Source organism: Anoplolepis gracilipes, chromosome 14 (assembly GCF_047496725.1).
Source record: "Anoplolepis gracilipes chromosome 14, ASM4749672v1, whole genome shotgun sequence".
In the NCBI taxonomy this organism is placed as follows: Eukaryota; Metazoa; Arthropoda; class Insecta; order Hymenoptera; family Formicidae; genus Anoplolepis; species Anoplolepis gracilipes.
In genome coordinates this window covers 5,320,839-5,345,344 of record NC_132983.1, presented here as the reverse complement: position 1 = coordinate 5,345,344, position 24,506 = coordinate 5,320,839, and the positions used below count along the sequence as shown (strand labels likewise).

Below are 24,506 nucleotides of genomic sequence, written 5' to 3'. Positions count from 1 at the left end.
AATATATATAATATATATATATATATATATATCTATAATATATATAATATTATATATATATATAATATAATATATATATATATAATATATATTATAGATATTATATATATATATATATATTATATATATTATAGATATTATATATATATATATATATAATATCCAAAAAAGATGCTAAAATAAATGATCAAATAATTGTTGAAATGTACATAAAATACTTGACTCTTACAGTATTGATAACAAAACTGTTATTAACATTATATTAACATTGAATTGCCTTTTCATTTTAGACAAATAAGTAGGCCTAGTTAAACTGCCTGGTTTAACTGGCCAAGCCCGGTTTTACTCGACCCACCTCTTTTCCCAGTTTTCAATAGTATTCATTATAAAATACAATATTCTCAATGAGCCTATTTCGAACGAGAAGAATGGCTTTAGCCAGCGATCGACGTCGTAATGTCGTCACGGATGTCCTGCTCGTCCTCGTCGTCGTGGTCATCGTCCTCGCGACGTCGCGACGGTCACCAGAAGTGCGACTGCACGTAGCCGCCACCGCCGCCGCCGCCACCACCCATACCAATTGGATTGAACCGGTGCGGGTGTATCTTCTCCATTCGCATAGCACCCGGACCACCGCCACCACCGCCGCCTCCGCCGAGGAAGCCGCCGTGGGGGCCGCTGCGAGGCCCGAAGCCGCCTGCCCGGCCCAGCATCCCCGGACCGCCGCCGCCGCCACCGCCGCCGCCGCCGCCGCCACCGCCGCCGGCGCCGCCGCTGATACCCATTCCGGGTGGACCTCCGACACCACGGGTTCGTCCACCGCCGACCCCGCCGACTCCGCCCGTTCCTGGAAAAGTGAGGACGCCTGAGATGAAAGCGAGCGGTTGAAACTGCTTCTCGGAAGATGGGTCTTGGTGTGACGCTGCTCCTTAATCTTTTTTTTTTTTTTTCTCTCTAACGCAGATTAGGATATAGAGCCTTGCGGAATTTCTCAAACGGAACAGAGATACTCCACTCCATGCAGACGAGATTTTTTTTTTCTCTAGAATATATTTAAGTGACATTAAAATTTTAGCATTTATAATTATATCTCTAAATTTTTCGATGATAGAGATTGATGGACAAGATTTGGGAATATAATTTTTTAAATATTTTTTCCTTTTTTTTTCAAATAAATACTTGAAATATATCCATTTCCAACATTTATATATTTCGATTTTTCGGTAAAATGTTAGAGAAAAAAAACGAAGGAGAAGCGTCATTTGGTAGAAAAAAGAAGGTCGTGCGAATGACTTAGACGTGATATATCTGTTTCTAGTGTTTTAATCAAATTTAACGAGTGACCGCAGCGAGGAAACTCGCGACTGCGGTAACGAGAATAGGAAAGATGTAAGATACTGATTAAGAAAGGATCTCCAGAGGATCATTAACGACACGTTTCTTCCTTTTTTTTTCTCTCTCTCGAAACGTTGATCCTCGGGAGTGTACTTTTTGTCCTGATGATTTCTTTCTTCTTTTTTTTTTTTTTTTTTTTTACACGAAGAAAGCTTCGTTATGTTTTAACTTGCCCGATTGTCGAGAGTATAAAAATGGTACAAAAGAAAAACAATATTCGTAGAACGCGACGCTTGTGCGACCTGATTTTTTTAACACTTAATTTTAATAGCGTAATTTCTCGTGGAAAACGAATGCGTATAAAAGTATCACAGAGAGAGAGAGAGCCATTGTTTCTGATACTCGGTTTTCTCTTGTATTTCGAAAATTGAATTTATCCTTTGTCTGTATATTATCGTGTCTAAATTCAATTTCACGTCGCGCGCGAAGGATCATACATCAATCATATCATCAGCACAAAAAGCGTTGATCGATACAATAATTCACATTTAATGCTCAACACGTTAAAATACAAATATCCGTACAACGAGATACGAACATTGATTTGTAACTGCTATAAAGTGTCATAGTTTTTTGTGTGTATCATCTCTTTATCGCTACGTATGTAATATCTGTCAGTGTACGTGTACGTGTACGTGTACGTGTACGTGTACGTGTACGTGTACGTGTACGTGTACGTGTGTGTGTGTGTGTGTGTGTGTGTGTGTGTGTGTGTGTGTGTGTGTGTGTGTGTGTGTGAGAGTGTGTATATTTGTCACATTGCTGTTAACATTGTTCTTAATGTGATACTAGATTCGTCTAAAAACGATTAATTCTTTCGCTAATTCAGATATTTTTTGCGTAGACTATATAATATATAAATATATATATAAATATATATATATATATATATATATGATATATTATATATTATTTATATATATATTTTTTTTATTTTATAATGAACAAGAGAAAAATACGATGGATATATCATCGAGAATGTCGCGAGCGTTTTTAACCGAGGCCGAAGAAGGCGAATTTCTCTTCTTGAGAGAACGGGGTGTTTTCGAGTAAATTATCGCTTTTTCTTTCGATTAGAGATAATTTGTAATATTTAAAATTAACAACCAATTAATTAAATACTAATTAAAAAATTAACTGCAGAGTTATCCAACACTAAAAAATAAAAGCTTGAGTTTAAGTATTTATGAAAATATATTTATATAAAATTATATATTTTGTGTTATTAATTTAAATTTTATGTTTTTAAAATAGATTTGAGAAACTTAATTTACAGTAAATTACAAAAATGATTAATGTGTTGAAAATTAGAAAGGTCTCGTGAAATATATTTTCTATTTGTCTTGTAATCAAGAGAAATGCGATAATTTCACTCCCCGTATATTGTTTATTAAATTAACATTGTATATTGATCAGAGAACAAAACGTTACAAAAAAAGAAAGTGTTGTCTTATATTATACTATAGTTCGATGTTTATCGATGTAATTATTTCGGAGTGTATTGAATGTAGCTGACACGTAGAGACACGTTGTATACATGTGTCATTGAAATGTCAATACATGTGAAATTAATTTAAATCGCATTTAAAAATTAAATGAGAAAAGAGGAAACTAATTGTAAGCTTCGTTAATTCGCTTGTTTCGCTAGTATGTTTAGTTTTTTCTCTTTGCATTCTCGTTAGTATTTTCTTATTCTTATCACAGCCATCGTTAGCACTACTGGACTTCGGGATTCACCATTTCGCACATTCTTCGATCCGTTAAACCTTACAATTTGCTACTTAACAATTTAAAACTATTTACAATCGCATCTTTCGATTACAATGTCAAGTCACGCTCACGTCGCATTTTATCTAATCGCAAACTTATGCGAAGAAAAAAAAGCACGAATCTCTCGAATATCGTTGTATGTTATAATTTTTGATTTCAAAATTATAATTATAAATATAATGTTATAGCCATTTATGATTCATATTTTTTATTAGTAAAAAATTATTTTCTTTATATATTAATTATTATTGCAATATATTTTTTCTGATTAAAGATTTGCAAGATTTTTCTTAATTTAGATATTTAATCGTATAGATTGTTTACGATTAAAGAAACAAAAAGACGACGGAAATTCTTCTCATGGCGGTGATCGAAAGATACCTTATATATTAATTTATCTAACTCACTGATTATACACACACACATATATACATATATATATATATATATATGTGTGTGTGTGTGTGTGCGTGTGTGTGTGTGTGTGTGTGTGTGTGTTTTCAACGTTTAATCGATCTTCTTATCAACTATAATAGCGATCGTACTGTGCAGCATATTACGTATCGATTCGTTGATCCATCGATCGTCGGAAGGATTATTAAATTGTATTTAAATCACGCATTTTTAATAATAAAAATTAAAGCTTCTTCCTACAATTTAAATATCACATATTTATAATGCAAACCAACTTATTTTTGTATCGTCGTCATTTTTTGACATCAATTTTATCTTCATTCACAACATAAAAATGAATTTAATATTTATTTATTAAATTATTATCACATTTTTACTAATTGTAAATAAAAAGTGATACAAAATTGGAAAAGAAAATTGCTACGGCAGAAAATTAACGATTCTATATATATACTTTTTTTTATAGATTAATTTCTAGGCTTGTGCGATACTTGATGCTTTACTACGTTTACCATGTAAACATATCTGCAAACGCATCGGCGTTTAAAAATGTAGTCCATGTAGGCTCGCAACTCTCCGACAATCGATCGGTCAGCAGCCGAAGCGGGTCAAACGCCCGGCGCATTCGCAATAAATTCCTAAAAGTTTCGACTTCGCGAAGTTCGCCTTTACGAAGAAGCGCCTAAATATCTTACGTTGAGCAAGGTGGATCGCGTCCTTGATCGCGCTACGCGTATTAGGGTTTCACCCTTTTAACTGCTGACGTCACCCGCAGCTTTGAAATATTTATATTGCGTATACGAAAGAGGGACATTTTCACGGGGGCTTGCGGCGGTTTCTTGCAGAATTCTGCAGTTATTTCGTAAATAAAATTTTCCGCAGTTGTTATATACGATTAACTGTACACAATAAATATGTTGTATGCATTGTAAAATAAAAGTTTGCGTTAAAAAAAGATAAACATCAGTGTTAAGGGTGAAAACGCACCCTCCCTCTCGTGTAAGCGCGATCTACGATAAGACGGGAAAAAAATGGAACGCGATCAGACATCTAAGGTGCAAATATTTTATTCGTGCGATGAAAGTCATAATATGAAGCATCGAGCACGATTTAGCCTTGCGTCACATCTATGACAAGATTGAATGAATCAATATTATAATCCCACCGTTTTCCATGCTTGTCATTATCCGCTAGTCAAATAGCAATATAAAGATTCCATATATATATATATATATATATATATATAATATGAGCTACGCACCCATAACAAAATTTTAATTTCTAAATATATATAACAATTAAAAATTATATCTTATTGACTGTATATCGTGTCTTTCTTTTTTTGTTATTAAAAAAATTTTATTTGAAAAGACTACGCGATTAAAAAATCACACTATTGAAAGAGAAATTTCGAATTAGATAGAACTTTATGCGACAGAACTGTCTCTCAAATCGTCAAATTCTCACACCTAGATCGTGTTGATCGCGTTCCATTTTTTTCCTTCGCAAGCAATTGGCAAGGTGGTGCGATAAATCCACGAAGGATGAACGATTGTCAAGGTAAAGGACATACGTATTAATTTCCTAGCTCTTGGTATCCACCATTTTACTGGCTCTCTCACCACCGGATCGATCGGTTTAAAACATCGTTCGAGATTCCAAAGAGAGAGAGAGAGAGAGAGAGAGAGAGAGAGAGAGAGAGAGAGAGAGAGATGAAGGTTGTGTAACAGGGAGAATTCGTTATTTGCCGCCGCGATAGAATTACGCGAGACGACAGAACAAGGTTCTATTCTCTACGAAAAACGAGCGAATATCTTGTCTATCTCTCAACACGTGTATCATTAACTAACTATACTGGTATTGTTCGATGCACTCGGTGGCGTAACATGTCGCAGACAGAACAAATGGAAGGTATTTCATCGGTGCTTTTATATAGCCGGCGATTAGTATACTTATATATTAGTATACGTATATTTTTGTAGAACAAAAAAATCGATTTAGCTATTTTAGAATCCTTCAGCATCAATTTAAATAACATTTTAGGGGAGCATTTGCTGGAAAAAATTTTCGCGAATATCATAGGACCAAATTAATTTTTTCTAGACGAAATCTTTCTATGACTTTTTCTTTTCTTAAATATAAGCTTTATAAAAATTTCAGATAGCTAAATCGATTGTCATACTGTCTCCAATGTACTTTAATGTTTCGTATATTGGTTTCTTTTTTTTTTTTTCTTCTATTCACGATTGCCACCGAGAACATATAATCGGACGCATCCTCAGCTTGCGGAAGCATTGTGTATATGATATTTTCTCCGAGCTACGGAATAACTCTAAAAATATCGTGATCCCTACTACGAGAAACGATGTCTAATTAATATTCATTGGATCTGTAGATTTTTTACAGATTGCAGCGGCTATACGTAACTGCTAACAAGATCTGGCGCGCATAAAGTGTTATTTTTTCTTTCCTTTATGTTGAGAATTAATATATGTATATCTACGTAGCACACAGAGAGACGAAATCTGCTCCGATTTTCTTTTTTATTCATTCAGATCGTTGAAATCATTCTTGTCGGATTGATCGTATTTTCGTACGTCACGTGTAACATTGTACGAAGAATCGCTAATCCAAAAAAGGATCTCGAAGAAAATGTGTCGTCAAAATGTATTAAATATTACACGTTCGTTATATAATATACGGCAACGATTCTATACCGTGTTCGGAATAACAAAAATCGCAAGGACTTAAAATTACAAAACAGACTTATATACAATTGTAAAACTCTTAGGCTCGCTGCGAATAATTGCGATTAATTTACGTTGAGCAAAAATTATATTGCGGTGTATATTTGGTATTATATGATAACTTTCGATATAATCACTCTGTCCAAGTATATCGAAGATTTTTTTTACTATTTCGTATTCAACGCAATTTTATATTCGCGCATCTCTCTTTTCAAACTTCTCGCCTTATAAATTCAAGCATCAAAAAAATTTATATATTTCGCCAATATACAAAATAATTTCTCTCAAACTTTACAAAATGAACCAATGCTTTTGAAATAAGTATCCTTTCGCTGTAGAATCAATAGAATTTTTCAACATTAAGGATAAATATACATGTCCGTTGAAATACGCGCGATGTTCCTCGATACCAAAAATTAAAAAAAAAAAAAAAAAAAAAAAAAAAAAAAAAAAAAAAAAAAGAAAGAAAAACGAATTTAATTTGGAAATTTCGTTTTGTCCTAATTACAAGAGAGACGCTACAATTGGTGAGAATCGATACAATTTATACAAATAATCAACGATTCGGCGAACAATTTGCTAAGATTGCTCCTATCACACGAATCGCCGAGCGACGAACGTTCCCTCGCGCGATTACAACAAGTTACATCGGGTGGAACACATTGCGACATACACGACCGTAATCTCTCCAGGTTCCACAAATCGTGATTGATCGTGGATCCCCGTTTAATTACAACTGCAAAAAGGACCGTGTGCGTGTGTGTATATATATATATATATATATATATATATATACAGTACGGAACGTTCAACGACACGGCGACACAACGATAACATCGTTCGCTATTTAATAAAGATAATGAGCATAGCGCTGATATTTATTCCTCGCCGGGTACAGACGCTCTCCTTCACGAGTCAAGGCAAGCATAGAAATGAAAACGTCATTGATTAGGTCTTTCTCACACAAGTTCCATCTTTACGCGTGACCGCGTCATTACAACGGCTCGATAAGGGTACAGCATCATGCACTTGGATTCCTTACTAAAGCATAGACGCAATAAAACCACAGCCAAGTCGCTAAAGACAATTGCGCGAGATATATCTTCGTATCTTTATCTCGATTTAACAATTAATTTTCCAAATAAAAAACTAACGGTGCAAAATTAATTCGCAACTTAAAAATCTAAAACCTTACAAGTCAACTTAATATATATACATATATGTCTGTTTTTCTTTTTTTTTCTTTTTTTTTAGAAAATAAACATTTTCTTTAAACAACATAATAATCGAATAACGCGCATAATTTATGAAACTGCCTAACTCGCTCTGGATTTGCTTAAAAATTAAATAGGATTGGAAAAATAGAGAAAGAAAAAGAAAGAGAGAAAGAGACAGAGAGAGAGAGAGAGAGAGAGAGAGAAAGAGAGTTACGTATGAAAGACAGAACGTACACTCAAAGTTTGTGAAAACAAAGTATATATTTCGGACATAGAAAATAATAATAATAATAATAATAATATATATATAACAAAATATCATACAAAACTTAACCGCCTTAGTCACGCTAAAGCACAAAGAGCATCAGCCATATATATGGAACATGATATCAATATCGGCGCGGACGCGAAGCTACTGTGTGCTCGTTAACATCGTACATGGTCAACAGTAGTAGAGTACAACTCTTAACAACAAAGAATCAAGCGAAAAAACGAACAATAGCAGCAGAGCTAAGAAAAAAACACAAGATAGGCGAAAGATCGATCGTTAAGTTAATCGGTCCAGCTAAACCAGCATTCAAACTCAAAGTTTCTATGAAACGGCATTTTCTTTTCTTTGTGCGGCAACGGAGCTCTGTGTCATCTCCCGGGTGAGGTGTTTATATACCGCACAAAACGCCGCGTACCTCACGTATCTCGTCACCAGATCACACACAAGACTCTTGTATCACAGCACTGCATTCTTGCTTGCTCAGTTGCAGTTAGCGCGAGCGAGCCCTTTAAGCGGTTTTCTTTGTTACTTTCCTTTCAATTTTCTTTTCTTTTTTTTTCGTTTTTTTTCTTTTTTTGTTTTTTTTGTTTTTTTTTTTTTTTTCACGAGAACCGCCCGAAAGCCAAGCGGTGTCTCTTCTTTCACATCGAGTCATGCGCACGACTTTGGAAAGTGGAGAGAAAAAAGGACGCGCGCGCGAAGATAGAGGAGTAAAGAGACACGAGCGAGGAACCGTGTCTCCAATCGTTTCGCGGAGATCTGTCACCGCATTTGAACGTGGGTCGTGTGTGTGTGTAACACGTGTCAGAATATAAACACCCTTTCGGTTCTCTGTGTACACAAAAGGTGCTTAGTGCGTTAAGTCGTGGTGGTCTGATTTAGATGCAGCCATCTTATCTGACAAAACATTTTTAACGTTAGATAAATAGCATGACAGAAGAAAAAGAAAAAAAGAAAAAAAAAAGAAAAAAATAAATAAAAAGTTATTATGTGTATGTATGAATAGCAACTTATTACTATTGGCGATACGATAAAATAAAAGATTTTTTTATCGAATCGTGAGAAAAAAATGCTGCGTGATGCAAAAGATTTTGAAACGCGGAAATATATATAATACAATAGTAAGAGTAACGACTCTGTCGCGACAAAAGAAGCATTTTGCACCGTATAAAAAGAAAAATCTATGTCTACCAAATCTCTGAGACATATCGAGATGCGAAATACAATCGAAAATATACGCAGATCAACAGAATCATATTCGATCCAAAGACACATCACACAGGCAAATAGAATAAAGTATAATAATCTTTCGATCAAAACATGGAAATAAACATCGCAAGTAACATCGAGTGTGAGATTAGTGCTTTCCTATGTAAACTATACGTATTACAGCAATCGTATTACAGTATTACGATAAAAGAGATGCAAGTCATTTCAACTATATATTTTAGCATAGAATTCAATTAGAAGCGAAAAAATGCAAACTTGGCCTGGCAGCGCTAATTCCACTCTTTTTTCATTGTCTCCTAAGAGAGTTTTGAATTCCAACTAGAAAACAATACGCTTAATTTATCGATTACCACTGCCAGGTAGAGATAATATCTATTAATGAGTAGCTGGTCTCGCGCAATGTTTATATCAAATTACTTACCGCGACTTTGATTGTATCCCGCTTGCCAGCCTGCGTAATATGCTGCCTTTTGTTTCCCATGTTCCTCCGCGATTTTTACGCTAAGTGGTTCCGATCCACCTTCCGGTATTGTACCATGAAGTTGCGCGATGGCCTCCTGGGCTTCCTCTCTTTTATCGAATCTGCAAATTAGGAAAATTATTATTTCAAATGCATCATAAAAAAGTAGTAGAAAATAATATATATTATTTTCATTCAAATTTCGTGGGCAACAAGAACCATACGCAAGATGATCACGGAAAATAATTTTTCTGTGAAACTGATTTTAATATTATGCACATGATATATGAATTTTTCTTGGTCCATATATCAAGAGAGTGCATACATCTCAATTTGAGATTTTAAATATGTATCCCACTTTAATCCCCTGAAGATGTAAGCAAGAAAATTATCGGAGCAAAGTCGCCCAATTGACGTGCACAACCATCTTGCGTACGGCTCTTCTTGTCCGCGGAATTTAAATTGTTTCATATTGAAAATCTTATTAATTTCTTAACTTTTAATTTTTATTATTTATTAAAAATAATAATAATTTAATTGAAATATGTAAAAATTTCTCAAGAGTTTAGAAATATTAGAGAAACATTAATCTCTCTACCGTTTATTTTTAATTGGTTCTGTGGTCTTTTTTCAGCTAGATAAAATCGAAATGGGAGGCAATCCAAATAAGATTCTTAACTGTTGGCATAAACTACAACAACTTAATTTCGCACGAATAATATATATTTCCCACAATTCTAGAGTATCCCTAGTTTATTCGTATGTTTTATCTAGGCCAAACTAAAGGGAGCGTATCAAAATTATGCAATTGAAACCAAGAGATGTACAAAAATACTTTGGCAGGAAACTTTTGCAAAATAAATATGCACGCATAGATACATACACCGCGTTGTGTAACGATAAAATGATTGCCGCAAACAGCTGTTTTGAACTTGTTCCAATTTTCAGTATCGCACATTATTTATACGCATACTTGATAGATATATATTGTATATATTATAGATATGTAGAGTTTCAAATTTATTAGATTCATGAACCTACTTTTCCTCCCTTTACCATACATATAAATAAATATGTATAGATATTTATAAATACAAGTTGCTTCGACAAACTGTATAAACATAAATCTTTATTAATATTTAAAAGATGGAAAAAAATCAATATTAATGATTGAAAATTAATCATCTTTTTTAAGTCACCTCACAAATGCTACTCCTCTCGGTAAACCGGTTAGTTTATCCTTCAATATATTTTTCTGCACAATGTTGCCGAATTTGCTGAAAATGTCCTCAATCTGACTTTCCGTTATATTTCTGTAACGAAAAACAGTGCATGCCTTCTAGTACAATAAATTGTTCTCATTATTGTAATTAATTTCGCAGAGAATAAATCATAATTTACCTCGGTAAATTTGTAACGTAAAGATTAGTTTCCTTAATTTCCTCTCCAGAAGGCCGAGCAAACGACACTTTCAAGCGTTTATTTTGCACTTGAAGTCCATTTAATGTACTTATCGCCGTCGCGGCATCCTCAGCTTTTGCATAATTTACAAAACCAAAGCCGTAACTGTAACCAGTCTATATAAATGGTAAAATTAGTATTATACATATATATATGTATATAAAATATATATATATAAAACAATGTGTTTTATATATATAAAAACACATTCACATAATTTCATACAATTTACCTTGTAATCCTTCATGACTCGACAGGACTCGACCGGACCAATCGTCACAAACAGACTGTACAGTTCCTTCTCGTTCATATTTTGCGGAAGATAATTGATGATCAGATTCGTTCGCGGTTCTTCATGGCCTTTGGTTTGTTGTTGCTGCTGCTGCTGTTGCTGCTGAGCTTGAGATTGCGGCTGCTGCTGTTGCTGCTCTCGTTGGTCAGTCATTTTGTGGCACTGTTGCAGGTCACCTGCCGATAACGATGCCTGATTCGACGAAACAATCTGATTTTGCTGCAGTTGACGTTGCTGCTGCTGCTGCTGTTGTTGTTGTTGTTGTTGTTGTTGTTGTTGTTGTTGTTGTTGCGCGATCACCAGTAATTGGGCTTGCGATTGCTGTTGTATACTCCAACTGGTACCGTCCAGTGAAACAACCGTCGACGGGATCATCGGCAAATACAAAAAATATAAACAAATTCATTACTACGTCTTCCTCGTACAGGAACGCTGCCACGCTCGTAGGCCCTGCGCTTTCGAACGCTCTCATCTTTCTCTCTCTCTCTCTCTCTTTCTCTCTAAGCAATCTCAAAATAAATAGAAAATAAATGTGCAATATATATGTATTGATGCCAGACCTGTGTGTGAGAAACAAACAAACAAAGGCAAGTAAGGATAAAACAGAATCATATAGCGGGCAAAAAATCAAAGATACAAAGTGGGCGTGATAACAAGTAACAAATTGCTTGCAAAATTCTAGAAACAAAATAAAACGCTATATAATAATTTCTGGGCGCTTTCAAGTGTGTGTAAGTGTTGGAAATTTTATAGCACCGATTGATAGCGCATACTTTGCCCTACTTTTCGTTGTACTAAACTTTAACGTAGCGTATACTCGATAATTTAATTCTCAGTATCCTCCAACAGACTTAATTTTTTTAATTTCACCGAAAAGACTCCAATGCGGATAAACAACCGGCACAATCGAGGTGTTTCGAGAAAATATATATACGCGTATATATTTTCTCAGTAATTTATTATATATATATATATATATATATATATATATATATATATATATATATACATACATAATCGGGCGGTCGTGCAATGACACCGTGCGATATCGAATTTCATTGAGCGCCGATCGCGGGAATTCGTACGACGAGCCGTCTCGACAGAGTTACGCGCTCATTCATTCACATTGAATCACGAAACGCGCGAGTAGACAGCTAGGAGGGGACAAAAAAAATTTCCGCGTATTCGTCTATGTTTACGAAACGTCGACTTTCGATCGCGATCGCGGTCGTCGTCGTCGTCGTCGTCGTCGTCGTCGTCGTCGTCGTCGTCGTCGTCGTCGTCGTCGTCGTCGTCGTCGTCGTCGTCGTCGTCGTCGTCGTCGTCGTCGTCGTCGTCGTCGTCGTCGTCGTCGTCGTCGTCGTCGTCGTCGTCGTCGTCGTCGTCGTCGTCGTCGTCGTCGCATTTAAACGACATCGCGCAACGTCGTTCCCCTATCGTCGTCGTCAACAAAAGGCGACAATAAAAACAGAAGGCGAAAGGGAAGGGGGAGATATGGAATTTTCAAACTTGCCGAGGACCGGTAACCTTTTGGCCTTATTTTGAAGATGCCCGGGGAATAGTAGCCCAGCGGATTCGTGAATCGACCAAGCGCCGTTGTAGGATACGGAGGGAGGGAGAGGGAAAAGGGAGCAAGGGATATGCACAGGCGTACCCTGGGAGGAAGCGAGAAAGAGAGAGCGAGAGAGAGATAGAGGAAGTGGAACGCAGAGAGCGAATGTGGAAAAAGAGGGGAGGGGAGGGGAGGGAAAAGACCACGTTACGTGTATGCACGTATATGCGTGTGTGTATGTGTGTGTGTGTGTGTATGTGTGTGCACGGCGTGTGTATAGTCTACTGCATATGTGTACATACCCGGGGAGAGAACCTAGTGGCGAATCAAGGCGGGCGGACGAGGAGGCTCTCTTCTCGCGTCGCGTCGCGTCCCGTCATGCGCCGCTCTAGTGCACACCAACAAGGACGGATAATTATGTAAGCGCGCTTCGTACTGTCAGCATCCCGCGCGCGCTTCGTACGTCCAACACCCACGATAATCGGCCGCGCGCGCTCGTCGCGCCGCGCTCCGCCGGGCTACGCGGCGGGGTACGAATTAGCGGTTCCGAGAGAAGCAGGGACGCGCTCTCACCTAACCAGGTGCAGCCTCGGGATCCTCGACCGGCGCCGGCTGCGCTCGAGACCTCGGCGGAGCGCGGAGAGAACGGGTGGCCTGACGATTATCGCGGTGTGCCGCGACGATGCCTATACCTGCGAGTAGCTGTGCGAATGCGACGCGCGCAACCGACGACGCGGCGGAATGCGTGCGCGTGCGCCTGTGTGTGTGTGTGTGTGTGTGTGTAGCGCGCGCGCGCGCGCGCGCGGATGTGCGACAGGGAGATGAAAGCCGCGGCACGCAACCAACACGCCGCAGGCACACCAACAGACTGAACCCAAAGCCGTCCAGCCCTGACCTGCCTCGCGGAACACCCTCTCGCGGAACGCTTGGGCACGAAGCACGGACGCTATTGCACGAGGATGATCCCGCCGTCTCCCGCCGTCTCCCGCCATCTCCCGCCGTATGACGTATGGCGGCATGCGCGCGAATCCCGCCGCGATTCCTTCGTTTTTCCTCCCTCTTTTTCCTTTCATTTTACCGTCGTCGCGGCGCGTTATCTACCTCGCGATAAGCGAAAATAATGTCGGAAGGAGTCGCTATCGCGATGCAGCAATTTTTCGCCACGGCCAATTGATTTATCTCCCACCGTTAAATGGTGTATTTTTAGCTCCTAATTCTTTTCGCACGTCAAATATACGTAATTGTATCTTTTGCCTTTTTTTTTTTTTTTTTTTTCTATCGATATTAACCCTTACTCCGTATTGTTATTTTTGGCACCTTCCAACTGTACAGGTGGGTCGGCGTATTTTCGATAAGTCAGGGTGTATACTCAAATTCTGTAAAAAAAAATTCTTTTTGACATAAACAAAAAATATATATTTTAAGCAGATATTTTAAACTTAAAATATTTTAAATTATTTAAAAAAAATTTTTAAATAAGTACTTCTTTGACATTTTTTTAAATTCCCTGAATCCTAACGAAATTCCATGAGAATTCCATGATTTTTCAAGGTATAATAAAATTCCCTGAGAATACCAGGTTTTCCAGGTTTTTCCCGGGAGTAATATACACCCTGTAAGTTTATTAATATGTAAAGGTGTTTTAAAAAATCTGAAAAAATGTATATACCTTCTTTGAACATTCTAAATAAAGACTAAAATAATAAGTTTGAAAAATAATTTACCTCAATATATTATTTTATGATTATTTGTTGTTTTTTTTTGAAAAATTGACGTTGAAAATATCACAGACAAATATGACCCACAAATACTAAATAAGGGTTAAGTAGTAATTTAATAATAAAAACGCTCTCTGCGTTTCGATGAAGGAATTATACATTTAAAAAATATTTACAAGAGATTCGTAGAACGTTAAAACATGTTTTAATATCCTATGGATCTTTTATAAACATTTTTTTTCAACATGACGCTACATCACGACAAAGCGTCGATTTTTTTTCTCCCTCTTTTGCTTTCATTTATAGAGCGCAAGCACTCTTTACGCTTTTTTATTGATATTGAATAAATACATGTATTATTTAATGATACTAAAATCGCTCTCTGCGTTTCGATGAAGGAATATAATGGGGTCGGACTCTCGAGAATTCTGGCGTATGTGTGCCAATTTATTATTCCGGAATAAAATTTAACAGGCTCGAAACCTTAAAGCGTTTTCTGGAACGGATAGTTTGCCGCTCCTCTTTACGAAGACGTTACGTGAACGCGACAAAATATGTCCCACTTTCGATGACGGTTGCAAAACACGCGATTGCCGCAAAGCTTTTCCTGTGTGCTATCGCGCACGTGTTCTCTCGTGCAAGTTCTCGGGCAAAAAAGATCGATCGGCGCATACGAAATTAAAGGTCTTGTAACACGGAAACGCATTGCACGACGTTAAGATAGACTGTTATAAAATAATCGCTCGCACGTGTCTCGCGGAACGTTTCATAAATCTTAGCCAAGAATATAGTCCCCGTATCCTTGTCATACACGTCGAGAAATAGACGATTGTCAGAAATAAGCGGGCTATTTTGCCGCACGTAAATGCGTGAAATTATCCCGACCATTCAGGCGAAATCATTTTCGTTTCGTGACAAATTAATAAATTCGATTTATTTTACAAACAGAGGATGAATAAGCATAATATAATCTTTACGAAAAGATATTTAAGAGAGATATAAGGTGTAATTCGATAATCATGTTTGACGTATGATGCATCGAGAATAAAATTTTCTGACGCTTCTAAAATGTTAATATTAAAAAATTAATCTTGCAGATGATTCTACATTAATACTTTTTATTCTTTTCATTTAAATATTATTAAACTTTCGAGTTTACACTAGAGAATAGGTGAAAATGTATCTCGAAATGAGTCTTTTTTTTTTTTTTTGGAACGAATCGATAAACACATCCATTTCTCTCGTCTCTTGTTCTCTCTCGTTAACAAATATATTTTACAGAGGATTTATTAAATATCTCACAGATACCCCCCCTCCCCTCCTCCCGCCTCGCCCCGCCGCTCGCTTAAAAGGAACCTACTGATAATATACCTTAAAGCAGCGTCCCAAGAAGGGACGGCGAACATCGCAAGTGCACCTCAGTTACGTCGATCGTTCGGTAGGCTCTCTCAGTCACGAGGTCAACGAAAATGCAACGGCTCTCTGTCACGAAAGGCTCCGCGTACGCGCGATAGTCATTTTCCGCGTCTCGCGTATTTTGTTTGTTTTCCCAAGCCGCAAGGTCGTTTCACACGTCTGCGCTTTATCGTCGACGACGACGACGACGACGACGAGTTTATATCTAATAACAGTGACGTCGATTAAAATTGCGCAACGAATTCGGCATCGCGTCACTTTGCGTGTTTCGAACATGAGACGGATGAGCGTTTTGCATCTGTGCGTGTACGAAAATTTAGAAATAAATTATATATGAAGAAATAGGTATAGAAAATTTCAGATTACTGATATAAATATATTTTGGATTTGAAATATTAATGAATGTTTTTTTCTTTGCGATTTTTGGGCAACGTTTTCCTATACATGTGACACATATTTTTTAATATTCAATTATCGCACGATAAACACGTGGGCGGCTGTGCGTGACAAGCTTGTTCGCGGAATTATATTCTTGCCAAGTTAAGGAGAAACGGATCTGCAGAATCGCACGAGCGAATTATAGGACACTGCATTGCGCTACAATGCACCGCTCCTGCTGTCATGTTTCCTCCCTCCCCCCCCCTTCCCCTCTCTTTCCCGCCCCGCCAAAATTGAGCGGGAAAACACGCCCTGCCCCACGAAGGGAGCGAGTAAACGACATGTTTTGCCTCTTGTCGCTAATTCATAATTTTTTTTTCTAGGTGAACAACATTTCTCTTTTACCTCCTTATACTACAAATATTTTCATTCTATCTTTATTTTATATTCCAGAGAATAAAGATAGAATGATGTTTTTGAAGAATTCAATAGTACAGTTTTGAAGTTTCGTAGATTGACTAAAAAAAAAAAAAAAACTCAAAACCACAACAGCTGACGCTCCGAAGCATGTCAGAAATGTCACAGAATAAAGTTACGCATATTCGAAGTGTACTTACGTTGCGTGTGTGTCGTATCTAGATATTCGTGCATCGTGACAGTAAAAAAAAAATCCAAATACAATCATGCTAAATTAATTTGATACTGACATGATTAATTGTTGTTTTTTTTTTTTAAATTTGTCAGATTTACAGATATCAAGCTCCGTCTATCGTTTAAGTCATCAAATGCCAATGTACAAAGGTGATGCAAATATACTTTTGTAATTTCACGATGTCGATGCATTCCTGAGAGTGTTTCATATCGAATTTCTTTCGCAGAAGGAAAAGATCGCACGAGGAAATCCACACGATTTATTTTAAGTCTATTTGCGCTAATAAAACGCCACATAATCGGTGAATGTAAGTGACTAATCCGAGAGTATCACGTAACATAACAACGCGTGGCTCTCGTCGACATAACGTAATACGCGCCAAAGAATTCTAACCTTGCAAAATCTGGTCCGGTTTGCTTCACCGTAAGAGACGAGAGAAATAAAACCCGGAAACTGGATGGAATACGGACTTGGCGTTATTACCATCGCCGAGTATAAATATAGATCAAAGTAAACAAGGATGCTTTACAAAATCCCCCTCACCCCGTGGACGATCCCCGTTCACGAAACACGCGTGGAAATTTTTATACGAGCGTCGGCGCGAGTACGGGTACCGGCAGAAATGGTGTCCGTCGACAACTTCAGCGTTACACACATACAACAGAAATCATACGTATACATATGTACTAACTTCATGTGTATGCGTGTGATCCTGAAATTGCCGACGGACACCATTTCTGCCGGTACCCGGTACACGTGTCGCGAGCAAGCTGCACATTTGACATTTGTATATCCGATAATCCGATCGCGAATCAATCTATCGTTACGCGAAGAGTAGGATCTTGTTACCCTGTCATAAAGCAAATTCCAGTCACTAAAGAAAGATATAAAATAACCGAAATAATTTTTTAAATTATTAGCATAATAATGTTATGTCAAAAAAAAAAAAAAAAAAAAAAAAAAAAAAAAAAAAGGCAAATATATAATATATTGGATAAAATGAGGAACTCGGTCTCCTTCATTCTCACCGGTCTTATTGTTAGTTTAGCTGCTTCACGTTTTGATCCTGGGAGCATTTAGGCGTTTTAGGTCGTCGAGGACGCATACTTATTGCTAGTAGCGATTGAGTCAAACTTGATGGCTTCACGGGATCGCCTTCCAGGCGAAACACGGATGCACAAAAGCGAGAATGATATATGACGTATGATACATATATATACGTATGTATCAAGGAATTAATCGTTCGGCTGATCGCCCAGACTAGGTTCACGCAAAAGTTGATATCTCTTTAGCCGAGAGAAAAAAAAGATGGCCACGATAGTGATCTCCGGTCCAACTAGAGAGGGAACTTGCAACGGATCGCGATTATATCGCTGAATATATGTAAATTTACGTTATCCCTTTCGCGGGTTTTCAATACACTCGAGAACGCGGAATCCAGTTTCACCAGGAACTCCGACACTGAACGCGAACGATGCACTCGTTGCACTCCGCGATTTCGCGCGACGTAAATTCCGCGTGATCGATGAACAATTCAACTGACCACGAGTTTCGAACTTATATGTTCTGCGTTACAATTACAACGCGATCGGACGCCATAATGTGTCGCGAAGGTTGGGATGGTTCAAGAACGTATCCCCAGGGAGCCCAGGCCCCAGGCCCTGTCGCTTTCGATAAATGTGAAATAAATTTTTTCGATAAAAAATTTTATTATGTGCCAATAAATTAATATTATAGATATGTGATAGCTTGAGAGCAGGGCTATATCGAGGCCGAATATATTTTGGAGCTGCCTTAGTTTCATTATTTTTAAAGTAATGATTTCTCTTTGAAAAGAGAACGCTTATATAGGTGTGTGTGTGTGTGTGTGTGTGTGTTACATATCTCGCGAGGATATATAATTAAATATACATTCGTATCATCTTAATAAAATATAAACTGAGAATATTTTACATGATAACTTCGTCGAAAAGGATAGATAAATAAACGAGATATAATCTCTCTAAAATACAGATCTAATACTAATCGAAAAGTTGCGTGTTTTTATCTTGTTTTTTGTCTCATCAGACAAAAGCCATACTTATCTATCCGTTCAAACGAATAATTGTGATACAACCTAATAATACAATTTGCAAAGTATTCTCAGTTTACAATATAAATAATTTAAAACATATTTTTTAGAGTCTTATAAAACAAAAAATCGTCCAAGAAATTACTTCTTGTGTGCGTATCAAAGAGAAAAAAAAAATCTTTCAAAGTCTCGTACATATGTATATATTTCTTCGACGTTTTCGCGCGAACAATTTTGAGATTTTTAACTATCGCTTTGATTTTCCTGTTAATCTCTCAACACGCTGTCGAAGAGTTTGCCCTGCCGTATCTCGCATACATTATTACGCGAGATATATAGTTATATAAATACATATAAAAAAGTAGAAATAGATTCTTCCACGATATATATATATATATATATATATATATATATATATATATATATATATATGGAAAGCGATGGAATGAATACGGAAGATGCGTTAGCATATCTATATAAATGCTACTTGTATAAAAAAAAAGATTTTACCTCGTGTACGCGGCGAGTTTCTCGCGATTAAACAAATAAATAAATTATATTCGTTATATAAATGTTGTTGCACAAGGCACGCAATCCCGACTGCGTTCGTTAGTAAGTAAAGAGAGATCGACGTGGAGTATTTTTCTAGGAAGATTCTCCGCCTGATCTCTTTATCTCAACACGGAGAATCCTTTGGCCTTTGCGAAGCGAAATGGTCTGCAATTTATGTAACGTGTGTTGCATTCCGGTGACGAAGCGTGTACCGGGGTGCCGGCGTCGTTTTCCTTATCCCAGGCGTGCCTCGGCGACTCGATGCCGAAGGGACTGTACAGTTTCGTCGGCGTACGACCCAAAAGTTGGCGAGAGCGGGTCTGAGGGGTTTGCATGTTGCATGGTGATTGCTGTTCCTCCAGTCTTTGACGTCTGCGTGTGGAACTTCTAAATTTCTATAAAAACAATTTTATCGTGTTTAAAATTATGTATAAAAATACAATTTGTTTCATATATTTAAGTATTTTTCTACGCTTGAATTCTTTTTATTAGACTTACGAGCAAATTATTTTATTATGAATATATATGTATATAGGAGTCATAGAGTTTATATTATTTCATACATTGTAGTGGCAAATAAAGTTTTTAATGAATAAAATTCCTTTCTCCTAATTTGCTACAATTATATAAAATAATTATATTTTATACCGATTAATATGAAAATGGCAAATTGAAATACTTGGTAAGATATGATTGCAAATTGTGCGCTTTTATTTTAAATGTAACTTTGGCAAAGTTTTTTTTACACGCTCCAAAATTTCTTCTCTCATCTATTAGTTAGTGAGGATTGTTAATTAAATACAATCACACACAGGAATATTCATTCAAATATGTGTGGCATGTCAATTGAATGATCAAAATTTCTGATAAAGTACAGCGACGCGAAATAAAAAACCAAATCAATTTCTTATCATGATTTGCCATTAAATTCGCATTTACCTGAGATATCGTGCCGAAGGTTGTGCGTACGGAGGATATTGTTTTAGAGAGTTTTTCGGCGCCGTTTCGTAGTGCTCGTCTCGAATCGGCAGACACGTTACCGAGGCTGATGTTGTTCCAGGCACGATCGTTTTCCTTCGCCTTCGGTGATTTTTCCTTCGCACTGTCGTTAGTCGAGCTACGGTCCTTCTCGAATCGATCCTGCAAACGCTGGCGAAAATTCCGCGTCGTCCGCACCATCTCCGGCGAGTTTTTCACGGCGAGCACCTCCCGGTGAAACGTAAACGACACGCTGCGCGAGTCTGGCCGCATCCTTGTCGTAATATCTCAAAGTGTCGTGCTTTCTAATTTTAATTATCACGAACCTGGAACTGTCCAGGGCCTCCTTCGAGACTGATTCTAACTGATCGAAGGATAAAACGTGACAAAACGTGACAAAACGTGACGAGAGGCGAGATACGATCACGGATCACGGCCGTTACAGGCCGTTAGAAACCGTTTTGGAGTAATTTTTGCGACCACTGACATACTCGGACGAACGAATGACAGCTAGAGGGGAAACTCGGCTATTTTCGTGGATTCACCAAGTTTAGTGATTTTTTCCTCCAATCAGTGATTCCAGTAACAACATGACGTAACTAGAGACCCTCTAATAAGAGTCTCGCCATATGATATCCAGTTTTGATTGCTCCTCTATATCTGGGCAATTCCCGCTCATATTTGAATCATATTAACCTTCCTATTAGCATAAACATTATATTTCAGTAACATAAATAAAAAATAAACGTTTTAGAACTAAATATTGTAATCCTTTTATGCTTTTACACATCAAAATAATATATATAATAAAAAACTGTTTATATTTAATTTTTTGTAATTAAATAAAATCCTTAATTAAATTTAATCCTTATTACGTGCATAAAAATTAACAAAATAAAATAAAAATAAACACATAAAACACGAAATAATAAATTGCTTTATTTTCATGAGAAAACAAACTACTATCACAAACATTATAACATCAGCGATCAGCGCGTTAAAAGAGGGTTAGGATTAGAGTTAGGTAAGAGAGAAAAGGATAGTGAATATATATCTTTCTCTCTCGCAGAATTTTGGCCAGATTGCCTTGTGGCGAGACTCTTATTAGAGGGTCTCTAGACGTAAACCAATGAGAGAGCCGCCTGTCTTTCCATTCGCAGGTTATTTTTCCTGCCGCCGTGCGTTCCCCTCTAGCTACTTCATACTTGGTGCATTTGGCGAGGTGACGTACCACGTGACGCGTCGTCTTGACCGATAGCGGGGAAGGGCGGCGGCGTTGCCGGTTGGCCGTCAGTCGGCCGTGGTTCGCTTCGCGGCTCGTATCGGCAACGTTGTACGGGGACGGCATCCCGTCGTCGTCGTCGTCGCGGCGCAGTGTGCGACACCCGCGCGGCCAAACACACCCAATGTTTGTGTTTTCGAATTTCTCGTGATAAGCGCATCGCTCGTCCGTCGTCGTCAACGCGCGCGCGACAACAAACACACAGCGGAGGCGCCGTCGTGGCATGTACAGCTAATTATCGCCAGGATTCACGTTGTCGTCGTACGATCGTCGGCATCCCGAGATGTGGACAACGACGAAAACCACCAAGTACGGCGTCGGTAAGTTTCATCGAGAGTTTTCCCTCAATCTTCCGCGACAAGCGAGCGATCCAATCGAACCTGTCAAACTCGCGCGTTGAAAAGCGCGCGCGCGCGCGCGCACCAGCGTGCGAATTCGTGACAACTCGCGCGATTTCGCTCGAGCCGGATCATCTCAAGAGCGAGAGAACGTTCACACCGAGAGATCTCGCAGGCTCGCCGGCGACGTGTATTTCTGCCCCCTCCCCGCGCTCCGTGCGTGAGTGCGTGCGTGTGGGTGCCCCTGCGTGTGCTCCATTCATGCATTGATCGTGCGCGCGAGTAGTAAAGTCCGCGCTTGATAAGCCCGAGCCGGCTCCAGACTCCAGGCCCGCGCGATGGCATTTTCGACAGATGCTCCGCCGGCATTCTTTATATTTCGAATAATTGTCGTGAACGTCGTTACGTGTGTTTTATGATAACGAGACCTCGGCAATTTCGTAGGAGGGTCCTTTACGACGGTATCTCGCGCGACCTTCGTTGACGTTAATCTTTGCGTGTACGCATATTGACAATTTGTTGGAAGTTAGAAATTAGAATTGATATAATCTTGCGGTGATTGCGATTCTGCGATTATATGTATATATTACGAAAGCGTGACTCATATTTGCGCTATCTCGTTTTCATTGTCAAGTAAAGATAAAGTGCATAGAAACAAAGAGTATATGATAAAAGGAAAATGAGCATTTTTTTTTTCTTTTTTCATATTATAATATTTGCATCTAAAATTAGAAATCTGTGTGAGGCTGTCGCAATTTTAAGATTAATTTTTTAATAATATTAGAAAGATTTTTTTATACGCGTAAAAATTTTCTTGCCATTTTATTATCCTTTGGAATTTTATTGTAGCTCAGAATTTTACGTCAAATTTCCAATATTAGAATATATATATATATATGTGTGTGTGTACAGAATACAGAAAAAAAATTCATCTGAAACAAAGCCAAGAAAAAATATTTCGTGATTTCTTGAAACAAAGATTATATTTTTCAGGTTTTGCGAAATTGTTGTAGCTCAGAATTTTACGTCAAATTTCTAATATTAGAATATATATATATATATATATATATATATATATAATTTTTTTCTGAAACAAAGGCAAGAAAAAATATTTCGTGCAAGAAGAAAAATGATGTAACATTTATTAAAACAGAGATTATATTTTCCGGGTTTTACAAGACATGTTTAAAACAACGACGGGTGGTATAAATAGAATTTGATCTCTGGAATGTTGAATAGGCGACGAAAAGATCGGTCACGTTGGCTCCAAAATCTCTGACATGGCGAAAAGTGTACGAAGGTGAGAAGCGAGACTTTGTCTTTAGGTTTCGAATCAATTTACGGCACGGCATTTTTTTTCTCGCGATTAATTAATTCCCGGCACTCGTTTAAAGTCGTTAACGTCGCCGTCGTCTCGATCTTCTTCAAGCGGTGCAAGCGACTCTCTAATCCAATAAATAGCACCCTTAATCACGAATGTAAAGACGAATCATCGATCCTTTAACTTTTTTTTTTTTTTTTTTTTTTTCTTTCTTTTACTTCATCCCTTTTGCATTTCTCAAAGGAGCAGTATATATTTGAAAGAGAAAGTTTGCGAAATTTATTAAGCGCGAGGCTTTTCCATGAGAATTATCGGACCAAATAAAATCGAAATAATTGCGGAAATATTTATAAGAAATTTAATTATTACTTGGAAATAATAAAAATAAATAGTATTTAGAAGAAATATCGCTTCCGGGATTTTTCCCGATCGTACATATATGAGATTTGCGCTGGCCAAGTGTGCATAACAGCGACGTGATTAAAGCACAATCTTTCAATCTACCAATGGTACGGCACTATTCACGCGGTCATGCCCCTATGCATTATTTCTTTTTAGCGTCGTAGATGTAGAACCGTAACTGTATTTCTCTTCCTCTCTTTCACTCTTTCTCTCGTGTGACAAGTCTGCAGATACATTATTGCTGCCATTACCAAGACCCTCCTATACCGAACCCTAAGGAGGGTAAAGGCCAGATCCATCCCAGTCGGAAAAGCCGTACAGCACTGTCCATTTTTTATGGTTAACCTGTGACTTGTATACATTTTCGATACCACCAATTCCATAATGCTTTTGCTAATGTTGAAAATACTTTTATTCCAAATTTCACGTTCAACGGAATGATTTCCACCATCAGTGTTGGAAAGTATTATATCAAAATTTAATTACATACTAATAAGTATCTATCTCTGAGAGAATTGTATTTTGTATCATTATAAGCAGAGAATAAAATTTTATAAAAATTATATTTTATATAGATACTTATACTCTT

General features: G+C 37.6%; 3 protein-coding genes across 17 annotated transcripts in view; 1 reads left to right on the top strand and 2 right to left on the bottom strand.

The window, feature by feature from the left end:
* Nucleotides 1-179: 179 nt before the first annotated feature.
* LOC140673002 (sex-lethal homolog) lies at nt 180-18,581 on the bottom strand. Of its 14 annotated transcripts, none has more exons than XM_072905556.1 (7): nt 18,002-18,581; nt 13,112-13,197; nt 11,198-11,817; nt 10,906-11,081; nt 10,704-10,817; nt 9,466-9,626; nt 183-865 (listed from the first exon to the last, which is right to left on the bottom strand). In XM_072905556.1, the coding sequence occupies exons 3-7, from the start codon at nt 11,630-11,632 to the stop codon at nt 522-524; spliced, it is 1,230 nt and encodes a 409-aa protein (XP_072761657.1). In that variant the 5' UTR covers nt 11,633-11,817; nt 13,112-13,197; nt 18,002-18,581; the 3' UTR covers nt 183-521. The 14 variants fall into 14 exon arrangements, with proteins under 14 accessions (XP_072761666.1, XP_072761652.1, XP_072761657.1 ...); XM_072905554.1 differs by lacking the exon at nt 18,002-18,581 and adding an exon at nt 13,383-14,085; XM_072905555.1 differs by lacking the exon at nt 18,002-18,581 and adding an exon at nt 13,502-14,085.
* A 680-nt stretch (nt 18,582-19,261) lies between these two features.
* On the bottom strand, nt 19,262-21,057 carry LOC140673005 (uncharacterized). Its single transcript, XM_072905566.1, has 2 exons — nt 20,536-21,057; nt 19,262-19,991 (listed from the first exon to the last, which is right to left on the bottom strand). Exons 1-2 carry the CDS (start codon nt 20,845-20,847, stop codon nt 19,716-19,718), a joined length of 588 nt encoding a protein of 195 aa, XP_072761667.1. The 5' UTR covers nt 20,848-21,057; the 3' UTR covers nt 19,262-19,715.
* Nucleotides 21,058-21,868: 811 nt separating this feature from the next.
* Nucleotides 21,869-24,506, top strand: part of Spg (dedicator of cytokinesis spg) — a 48,528-nt gene continuing 45,890 nt past the window's right edge. For both annotated transcript variants that reach the window (XM_072906535.1, XM_072906533.1), the window contains exon 1: nt 21,869-22,176. In XM_072906535.1, coding sequence (XP_072762636.1) covers nt 22,140-22,176 — 37 coding nt within the window. In that variant the 5' untranslated portion in view covers nt 21,869-22,139. The remainder of the gene's footprint in view (nt 22,177-24,506) is intronic.